We start from the raw sequence: 11,196 nt of genomic DNA, 5'->3' as shown, positions 1-11,196 counted from the left end.
TTAGAGCATCGAGCTTACGATCGTGAGGTTGTGAGTTCAAATCCTGGGCTGGGCTGCATGTTGTGTTCATGAGCAAGACACTTTATTTCACGTTGCTCCAGTTCACTCAGCTGTAGAAATGAATTGCAACGTCACAGGTGTCAAGCTGCATCGGCCCCTTTGCCTTTCCCTTGGATAACACTGGTGGCATGGAGATGGGAGACCAGTATGCATTGGCGACTGCTGGTCTTCCATAAACGACCTTGCCTGGACTTGTGCCTGGGAAGGTAACTTTCTAGGTGCAATCCCATGGTCAGTCATGACCGAAGGGGGTCTCTCAGCATATATATATATATATACACAAACACACACTTTACAATGCATACTAGTTGCTTTTTGCATGGCATCTGCGCTATTGCAGTCGCCATGTAGTTCTCAGGACAACAATCTCAGGGGGTGATGGTGGGAGTCATCTTTATGAGAGGAGATGAGAGGGCAGAGCAGGTTCTTGAGGCGGGATCTGCATGGCTTTGCACATCCAGCAGGGGTAATGGGGAGTAGGCCATGCATGAATACCTGTATGGATGACTAGATTTGTCTATTTGATCATCTCCTTACCAACCAGGTGTATAACCACCAATCCATCCATGTGATATTTATCTAACCATCCACTCAATAAACCATCTGTCAAAATGTCAATCTAACCAGGCACCATACCACTTGTCCATTCATTCAACCATCATTCAATGCATTCATCCCTCCACTCATCACTCCCACCAATCAATCATCCAATCATCTACCCTTTTAACCACATTTCTCCTACCCACCCACACAACTCCCAACCGTCAATCTGTTCACTACTCATGCATCCATTCTTCCTCTCATCCCACCTGCTAATAATCCATTCACCTAATGATCCATACATTAATCCCTTCACCTACCCATAAATCCACCCCCCTATTCACGTACTTATCCATCTCTCCACCCATCCTTGCAGGTAACATCATATGCATCTCACCTTTGTAGAAATTGTTCATTCCATTGTAAAAGGCTTTCCAGCTGGTATCAAAGGTCTCCTGTCCCACAAGCATTGTCCACTGAGTTTTCAAGAAGGTGGCATTGTTCGATGAAGGGATACACTGACCTGGAGAAGAGACAAAAAAAAACATGCATGAATGGGTGCATCTGTATATTCAGACATGAGCTTGAAAGTTGCTAACAAAAAGCCTTTCCACTCTGAGAAATTTCAAAAACATTTCGGCAACAAACATGTTTAAAGACTACGCTATGGGAACTCCATCAGTTACAATATTGAGTCTTCCAGTTGATCTTATCAATAGGACAGCCTGCTCATGAAATTAATGTGCAAGTGGCTGAGTACTCCACAGACACACATACTCTTAACATAGTTCTCAGGGAGATTCAGCATGTACCAGAATGTGATGAGACTGATGCTTTGAAATACAGGTACTACTCCTTATTGCTAATTGAGTGGACTGGAGCAACAGGAAATAAAGTGTCTTGCTCAAGGAGACAACATGCTGCTGGTAACCAAACTCTTGACCTTACAATAGTGAGCTGACCACTAAGCTTCATGCCTTCAACAAGAAAATTTACTTGTATTTAAATACACACACTCACAAAAATTACTGTCACTATTTGTCAAGTTTCGAACAAAGTCATAGAGACAACACCTTTTTTCGAAGGCTCGTAACAGGTGATAAAATATGGGTTCATCATTATGAACTGGAATCAAAGAGGCAGTCATTGGAATGGCGCCACTCTATGTCACCGTCACTGTAAAAATTCAAGATGCAAAGTCAGCTGGAGAAATCATGGCGACTGTCTTTTAGGATGCTCAAGGTGTCATTCTGGTCGATTTCTTGCCAAAAGGAAAAACAGTAAACTCTGGGACTTACAGTGAGACCCTGACGAGGCTCAGAGCAAGAATTCGATGAGTAAGACCCAACTTGCCAATCGACAATGTCCTCCTTCTGCATGACAATGCTCAACCACACACAGGCATCAGGACAAGGGAGACAATCACCTCATTCGGGTGGGCAACTTTATGACATCCTCCATACTCGCCAGATTTAGCGCCTTCAGACTATCATCTCTTTGGCCCCATGAAAGAGGGTTTGAAAGGAAAATATTCCAGTGACGAGGAAGTGAAAACTGTAGAGAAGAAATGGCTCAAAGAACAGTCAACAGAATCTTACGAGGCAGGGATGCATGCTCTCATTCGAAGGTGGAACATTGTTATTGAGAGAAACAGTGACTATGTTGAGAAGTAGGGATGTAATCCACAGAGGACCAGCTTCATTTTGATGTATGATACATGTTCCTGTGTTGTTAATTATACCTGTCCTAAACAAAATGGATCATTACTTTTTGACTCAACCTTGTATTTGGTTCCTTGAGGATTAGTAAAACATGAAACTTAGAGTCTCTATCTGTGAAGTTCCAGCAAGAGAAATAATGGATGGACGCAATTTGGCTTTCTGTAAGATGTGAGGAATTAAATATACATGATGAATTGAACACACACACACACACACACGCACATAAGCATACATGTGAACATACATAAATCAAATATGTGGTGTGTTATTGCTACTCACCAACAAAGCTGGAGATTGAAGTTCCTTCATTCCAAACAAGACCAAAACTGAAGACAGAATAAGGGCTGATGGCACCATAAATATTAGCTTTAAAACCTCCAGATGAACCATTGAAACGTTCAACAGAAGTGCGGAATTGACCTTTAATGAAATAAAATAACCAAATTAGTGTCCTTAATGGTCTGCAGACCTTAACGCTTATGCAGATGTTATGTTCAATAACATAGACTGTTTCAGCACACAGATTGTACACCATTAACCCTTGTAGAGGGAACTGAAGGCTTAGTATCAATTCAGGGTACGCTTTTAGAAATAAAATACATATATTTTGCATTGTTAGCTCTGTCTGTGGTCAGTGAAATGTTCAAGTCAGGCCTGTAACCAATCAAATTACATTATTCTTTTGGAATCCAAAGTATGTGACCCTTTCCTTTTTTTTTTTTTTACCTTTTTTTCTTAATTTGATTAGGATGTTTATTTGAAGAGGGTTTAGTGACTGCATTGAGAAGGCTGAAGAAATATGTAGAACCTCACTCTGTGATGCCTGATATACCAACTTATGGGAATGTTGTCCCAGAATTTAACAGGAAGAACCAAAGCTAGATTTGACTGAGGATGAGTTTACAAATTTGTGCCCAACACAAAACATATTGAAACAAGAGCGAAAACAAACAAATCCTTTTAAAATAACATAAGTTTTAAAAAATGGTCTGATACAAATTTGAATGACTACTGAAATAATCTACATTTTGATATTTTGAAAATATATTCTTCTCACCTTCCAGTAAACCATCCTCATTTTGTTTTACGACCATTGTAGAACCGAGATCGTTATACCAAGTACCTTCCAGGCTGCAGTTGGCATCTGTAATGACAGATAAATATACTCATCAAAGATTAATGTTGTAATTTGATTAGTGATTGCAGGACATGTATGGCAGACAAACCTGTTTCAATGTAACATCATAACTGGTATTTTAAAAAATAAAAAATAGGGAGAGTGATCAAAAGGAATTGAAATAGATTGAGAGAGAGAGAGAGAGAGAGAGAGAGAGAGAGAGAGAGAAATAGACTTATAAAAGGACATACAGATAAAGAGAGACAGACACATACAAAGATAAATAGAGAGTGTAAGAAATTAAGGGTGAAAAAAAGAGAGTGGTTGAATGGAGAAAATAATTATTCTCAGGAATTATTGTCATACTTGCCTTCTTGTTTGAAATTCTCAAATGACCACATATCGGCCAAAAATATGAAAAAGAATCAGAAGAAAATAGATTAGCTTTGGCAAACATTGGAATTCTCCACATTATTTTTATTAAACCTGAATTGTTATAGTTACTCACTGAGACACACGGACATTCTTAGTTTTACTCATATTTTAAAAACAAACTCTAATCTCTGTATACACACACACTGAGCACAGCCATTCACGTGCTGCAATATCACAGCTACACATCCCTATATTTATATTGAGATATAAATTGGTACCTTTTGGAAGTGGAGTTCATGACCACAGGTGACAGATGGGGGCAAGGTACTATATAAAGGATAAGGAATTTGTTATATTTGCAATTCTGTAGTCAAACCTTTTAGGGATTCTGAAGAAAACAACAGAAACTAATTCAGTGTATGTCACCATTTTTTAATAATGTGTTGTCCATTCTGTATTTGATGTAATTTGTTCTTAGTGCTTGCTCTTGGGCAGCACAGATTAGAGCCTCCGTTTCCAGTTTTAAATCACTTTTAGTCATCCATAGCCATCTTTTTTCACTTTCTGTCTTCAAATTTATCAATATCATTATTATTATTATTATTATTATTATTATTATTATCATCATCATCATCTTGGAAGAAACTGAGTCTGCTGCTAAAACATGCTATAAGAATTATTACCAAATTATTAAATCATCAGCATAATTAGAGAAATAAAAATCATTATATTACTTACTAGGTAATTATACCAGTTATAAGATGTCTGGGTGGCTGTGCTTTTAGAAATGTTTTGGCTTGGTTTCAGTTCATGGAAAGAAATTTTTGTTGGGGTATAATTAGTGCAGTTTGCATAATCGTACTTCATCAATGTAATCTTCAAGATCTTATTTTGGTTTGTCTTATAGAGTTGTCCTGAAGAAAATTACAGAAAAAAAAAATGAACATACAATTATTTTTCTAATGTCATTCTCAGACAATTATTATTAATCTGATGGTAATATTACAAATATTTTTTTAAAAAATCAAAGGATTGAATAAAGAAATACATAATTAAATAAATAAATGAAATTTAATATTAATGCATTAAATTGGACAGGAATTGTGAAGGTTCATGGCTTAGTGGTTAGGGGATTCTGCTCATGGCTGTAAGGTTGTGAGTTCAATTCCCAGTGGTACATTGTGTTCTTAAGCAAGACACTTTATTTTGCATTGTTACAGTCCACCCAGCTGGCCAAAATAAATAGTACATGTATTTTAAAGGCTTGTCACATCCTAAGTCCTACTAAGTTTCCATGAGAACCACATTAAGGGTACATGTGTCTGTGGAGTGCTCAGCCACTTGCACATTAATTTCACGAGCAAGCTGTTCCGTTGATCAGATCAGCTGGGACCCTCATCGTCGTAACTAATAGGGGGCAGTTATTTATTAAATTGGAAATCAAATCAAATCAAAATCGCTGATGTGGCCGATGACAGCACCGCCTGATTCGCACTTGTGCCAGTGGAACATTAAAAGCACATCCAAGCATGATCATTGCCAGGGTCATGGACTGGCTCATGGTGGCACATAAAAAGCATCATTTGAACGTGATTGTTGCCAGCATCGCCTTACCGGCACATGTGCTGGTGGCACGTGAAAAGCAATATTCGAGCGTGGTCATTGCCAGTGCCACCAGACTGGCTCCCATGCAGGTAACATGTAAAACAACCTCTTGAGTGTGGTCATTGCCAGAACCACCTGACTGGCCCTAATGCCAGTGGCAAGTAAAAGCACCCATTACACTCTTGGAGTGGTTGGCATTAGGAAGGGCACCCAGCTGTAGAAACTTTGCCAGATCAGATTGAGCCTGGTGCCGCCTTCTGGCTCACCAGTCCTCAGTCAAATCGTCCAACCCATGCCAGCATGGAAAGTGGACGTTAAATGACGACGACGATGATAATGATGATGATGATGATGAATCAAGGACAGAATTCACCTTGATAAATATTGTGTATTCTGCTAAGAATAAATAACAATACAATACAACATGAAATAAAAATAATTTTGGAGATAACATTTTAAATTGTTGTTGAAATTCAAGGTTAAATGACAACCATTTCTATAGTAAAGAAAAAAAAAATCTGGTTGACTGTTCTGTAGTAAATATCATGTATTCTGGTAGAAATAAAGAACAATACAACAATTACAACAACAACAACAACAACAACAAAACCAAGATGCTGAGACTACTTTGTTGTTGAAATCTGAAAAGCAGGAAACATCTTGTATCAATCGTGGTTATTGGAGAATTCTATTTATTTCACAGAATTTTCAGTTGTCATAAGAGACTGTCATGTGACTTAAAATGAAATTAATTACTTTCTTGAAACTTAGTGAAAACTGAGTTTTATACTAAAGTGGTAGAGGAGAAGAAATTAATATTAAAATTTCTTTTAGTAAAAAAATAAAAAGTAAAATAATCAGGTATTTTATTTGTTTCAAGAATTCTCAGAACCATCGAAAATTCCTGCATATTGTGTGTCATGTTTTTCTTTGAGTGAAAAACAATAACTTGAAGAATTAAGTTTTAACCTTTGATCAATAAAGCATTGCATAACAAGAAAATAGATTGCAAACCAATCTTGAAGAATAAACTGGAATGAAGAAACAAAGAAAAGATTTGATTTATGTCAGACAAGACAACTATGAGTGTACCTGTTTACACACACACACACACATACATAAGTGTTGTGGTCTGAGAGAAACATTGTGTGATGCTTAAAATTAAAATTAAAATTGTTCAGAAGCCGATCCAGTGCAAATTAAAAGATTGGAGTGAAAACAGAAGTAATGAAGACATAACGACTTGTACTTTACCATACGTCGATATTTCATCTCTTCTTCATTAGGAGAAAATGGAAGATGGTGTCAAGCTGTTATCTTTTGCTTGGTGATGTGGAAGTGGGTGGAGATTGTGACATATTCAGCATGAATGGACAACATTTAACAGCTAAACAACATATAAGACTGATAGATCATAGGGATACCTTGCTGTGATCTGTGAGACCTCATAGCTTTAGCTATATATCACTTCTTTTAATAGAAACATTGGCTACGTAAATACTGTTTTTCTATTCTATGATAAGACATACTTTCATCCTTCCTGTAAGTATATAAGCTAATTCTTTCACATAATTTAACACAGTTGTTTTGGTAGTTGATATTGTAACACTGTCAGTAGTCCAGCATAAATGTTAAAGGTTACTAATGAGTTATTCAATCTCTGAAGATTTGACAATGCACCCTACTTATAAGGTTTTACTTATATAACTGGTATTTTTTCATTGTTAATGAAAAGCATGTAAGATGACACAACTAAATATCTTATGAACTAAGTCTGCTGTTTCGTGTGTGTGTGTGTGTGTGTGTGTGTGTGTGTGTTTGTCTCCCTGCCATCATTTGGCAACTGATGCTGGTGTGTTTATGTCCCCATAACTTAGCAGTTCAGCAAAAGAGACTGATAGAATAAGTACTAGCTTACAAAGAATAAGATCTGGGGTCGATTTGCTTGTCTAAAGGTGATGCTCCAGCATGGCCGCATGGTTGGATGGTTTGACAGGAGCTGGCAAGCAGGAGAGCTGTACCAGGCTCCAATTGTCTGACGACATAGATGGCAAAATATTTAATCCTTTTCATGCCAACCTCTCTGAGACTACCTCTGGTGTTTTTATACAAATGCAATCCTAATAAAATATTTATTCTAAAATAAATACAAAACAATTCCTTCCTTCATAATTTTGTGTAACAAAATTATAAGAGTTCATAAGAAACATATTCACAAAAGGGTTAATACCTGTGACAGCCATGGCCGTGGTGTTGAATGCTCCATACAGATGAAATGTATTGCTGTTGGTAATGTTACCTACAAAAGAAAAAGGGGGGAAAAGCCCCAGATAAATCGCTTCATTAAATCGTAGATATAAAATAAAATGTAATTTAGATGAAAACATCTTCTATTGAGTAACAAACATATTTCATACAAATTTTGATCTTGGCCTTTAAACATTAACAAGAACCTCACTATGAGCATTAACAAGTCTTCATTTCTGCGGAGGTTGACTTTGCCTTTCGTTTTGCCAGGGTTGATGATGTAAGTACCAGTTATGCACTGGGGATGGATGTAAATCACTTATTGGATTTTACTTTTCGACTTAACATGGATTTTACTATAAGCATCGACAAAGTTGACTCTATGAATATGAATGAGGTTTTTACAGGAAACATTAATGTTGACAGTGACCTTAACCATAGACAGAGGCACGACTGTGTGGTAAGTAGGTTGCTTCCCAAGCACATGGTTCTAGGTTCAGTCTCACTGCTAGTCTTGGGCTCACCAAAACCTTGTGAATTGATTTGGTAAGCAGAAAATGAAAAAATGCCGATCATGTGTGTGTGTGTGTGTGTGTGTGTGAGTGTGTGTGCATTTGCTCCATCACCACCACTTGACAGCTGGTGTTGGTTTGTTTACACCTCTGTAACTTAGCAGTTCAGCAAAAGGCATTGATAGAATAAGCACCAAGTTTAAAAACAAGTCCTGGGATTGATGTGTTTGACTAAAATTCTTCGAGGTGGTGCTCCAGCATAGCCACAATCTACATGACTGAAACAAGTAAAAGATAAAAGAGGATTAAAAGATACATTTAAGAGTGACAGCAATAATCTCCATAAACCTTTCTAATTTTACAGAAGTAAAACAATAGCAGACTGGTTCCTTTCTCTTGTGATCAAGCTTAAAGAATTTTAAAACTTACCTGTGAAATTGTATCCACGGCTACATGAAATAATTAATGTAGCACTCAAAGAGTTATTTCTTTGGTCAAAAGTAAGCACCAGATTTTCTTCACTTGACCAGCTTCCATCAAGAATTCTTCCAGTATCTGAAATATAAACATTGCTTTGTTAGTATAGATGATGAGGTGGTGTTGGTGATAAAGGGGTGATGGTCATGTTGTGGATGTCAGAGATTTAGACAGGAAGTTGTGGTTGGATACATGACTGTATCAGGCAAGCATTCATCTTTTTATCTGCACAAGGAGCGGTTCCTGTCTGCCAGCGTATTGGTTGGCTTGATTCCTGAGAAAGCTGTTCCTTTTGTAGTTGATGTATGGGAAGTGTAGCAGCCTTTTGAAGCGCCAGTGCCAAAATGCCTGGAGTCTTCACTCCATGTCAGCTGTAATATTATTAATAATGAGATATGTTTGAAGCAATTAAAAAATGCGATACGTTTTCTTACCTGAAGAATTGTTTTCTGCTTGGCACAGAGACAGGGAAAGGAGAGCGAACGCAATTGACAATCTCATTTTGATGTCTGTTGTTGAGAGAAGAAGAAACGATAACGTTGGTGGTGTGCAGAATAGTGCTACTGCTGGTGATGATGGTAGTGATGACAACGATGATAGTGATGATGATGATGATGATGATGACGATGATGAGGTCGATGATGATGATTATGATGATGACATTGATGATGATGATGATTATGATGATGATAATTGGTAATCAGTGCACTTGGCACAACACTTGGCTACTTAAGAGACTGAAGGATACGGGAATTGAGACTTGCATTGTAGACCTGCAGAAAAGTGCAATTCTATATTCTGCAAGAATCCTAAGAAAGCTGCTTCTGTTTTGAAGAGACTTGTAGCCATCAAACCTGAAGATAATATTCCTGCTAATTAAATTGGTATATGATAGTCTTGGAATAATAACATCATCATCATTTAACGTCTACTTTCCAATAATTATGCCCCAACCCAATAATCACAATATTTTCGCACATGAAACTACTATTTGTCTCAATTTGCTTTCAGCAAACCAAATCAAATCACATTTATAAGTTTTCTTGACAACAAATTCATCGCCAACACATTTACATCTGCAAAACTACACAAACACTCATATATGTAGTTGTGTGTACACACATACACATGTGCAGACATGCATCCACCAAAGATGCCCACACATTAAATAAATAAATAAAACATACCTTGTGGTGTTTATTCTGCCACAGTTAGACAGACACTCCCTTGTCACTCTGCAATGTCACAAATACAATGAACAAGTAACTGGACTTCTGGGAACCTGCAATCAATAATGCTAGTGTTCATAAAATTTTGTTGGTTTACATCTGTTTTCCCATGTTTGCATGGGTTAGACGAATATATTATTGAGGTAAAGTTTTACAGACGGACGCCCTTCCTGTCATTAACCCTTACTTGTTTTTCAAAATAAAGATGATAGAAAATTACTATTTGTAACTCTTTCAACAAGAGATATTCAGCAACAGTACTCTAGAATAAAGATTATTTGCCAACATAAAATGGTAATCCTGGTTTAGGACGAATGTTGCTGTAACTTAGACATCGTCTCCAGATCGTGTCATATAGCCAGCTGGAGACGATGTCTCCTGGGGCTAAATTACAGCAACATTCGTACTAAACCAGGACTGCCATGTTATGTTGGCAAATAATCTTTACTCTCAGAAGGTGCGAAAGTAATTGGTTATTAGTTGACAGGTAAAAAAGGTAAATGCATCACTTTTTGGAGTTCAGTGATTTATGGAGAAGTGCAAATGGGATCACATACACACACACACACATAAAGGTAGACACGCAGACAGACAGAATGACAGACAGATAAATAGACAGACAGACAGACTGATAGACAGATAGACAGACAGACAGACAGACAGATAGATAGATAGATAGATAGATAGATAGACTGATAGATAGATAGATAGACTGATAGATAGATAGATAGATAGACAGACAGACAGACAGATATATAGAAGAATAGATATGACAAGCTTCTTTCAGTTTCCATCCACACCAAATCCACTTGTTTGATCCCAGGCTGTAGCAGAAGACACCTGTCCTTCGTGTCATACAGTGGGACTGAACCCAAACCTCTCAATTACACAGCCATTATTGCATCTTCTATTAATTAAAAATGATAATAAACGGACTAAAATATTTTAAAATCTTTCTATAAGAGGTTGTTACGAACGCCCGCACGCGAAGCACCTCCTTAACACCGAAGAGGGGACTTGCGCACGCGCGAACGTTCAACACTCAGTGAGCTAGCAAATTCGTCTGTCGGTCACCTGACCGCGATAATAAAGCCCCGGCTGGAGCATGTAACGAAGAACAACACAGGCAAATAGGACGGGGAGGAAGAAACAACACGAAGACCATGCGTTGGGTAACCTTTTCTTTTTACATACATAACATCACAGAATACATTTAAAACATTAGAATAGAGCATTACATAATAACAATTACAATACATGGCATAACAGTTCAATAACGTTGACAAAGTTTCCAAACAATTACAAGCTTTTCA

At 37.4% G+C, this 11,196-nt stretch overlaps 1 protein-coding gene across 3 annotated transcripts in view; it reads right to left on the bottom strand.

Annotated features, from left to right (window-relative positions):
* Positions 1 to 11,196, bottom strand: part of LOC106867775 (uncharacterized) — a 31,247-nt gene that overhangs the window by 15,728 nt on the left and 4,323 nt on the right. For all 3 annotated transcript variants that reach the window (XM_014912758.2, XM_052972557.1, XM_014912759.2), the window contains exons 2-10: positions 9,842 to 9,936; positions 9,089 to 9,163; positions 8,607 to 8,732; positions 7,649 to 7,717; positions 4,552 to 4,727; positions 3,809 to 3,845; positions 3,379 to 3,465; positions 2,601 to 2,741; positions 998 to 1,123 (exon numbers count right to left, since the gene is read on the bottom strand). In XM_014912758.2, coding sequence (XP_014768244.1) covers positions 998 to 1,123; positions 2,601 to 2,741; positions 3,379 to 3,465; positions 3,809 to 3,845; positions 4,552 to 4,727; positions 7,649 to 7,717; positions 8,607 to 8,732; positions 9,089 to 9,155 — 829 coding nt within the window. In that variant the 5' untranslated portion in view covers positions 9,156 to 9,163; positions 9,842 to 9,936. The remainder of the gene's footprint in view (positions 1 to 997; positions 1,124 to 2,600; positions 2,742 to 3,378; positions 3,466 to 3,808; positions 3,846 to 4,551; positions 4,728 to 7,648; positions 7,718 to 8,606; positions 8,733 to 9,088; positions 9,164 to 9,841; positions 9,937 to 11,196) is intronic.

Source organism: Octopus bimaculoides, chromosome 13 (genome assembly GCF_001194135.2).
Source record: "Octopus bimaculoides isolate UCB-OBI-ISO-001 chromosome 13, ASM119413v2, whole genome shotgun sequence".
Taxonomy (NCBI): Eukaryota; Metazoa; Mollusca; class Cephalopoda; order Octopoda; family Octopodidae; genus Octopus; species Octopus bimaculoides.
Note: the sequence above shows the minus strand (reverse complement) of the source record. Positions and strands in the feature narration are given on the sequence as shown.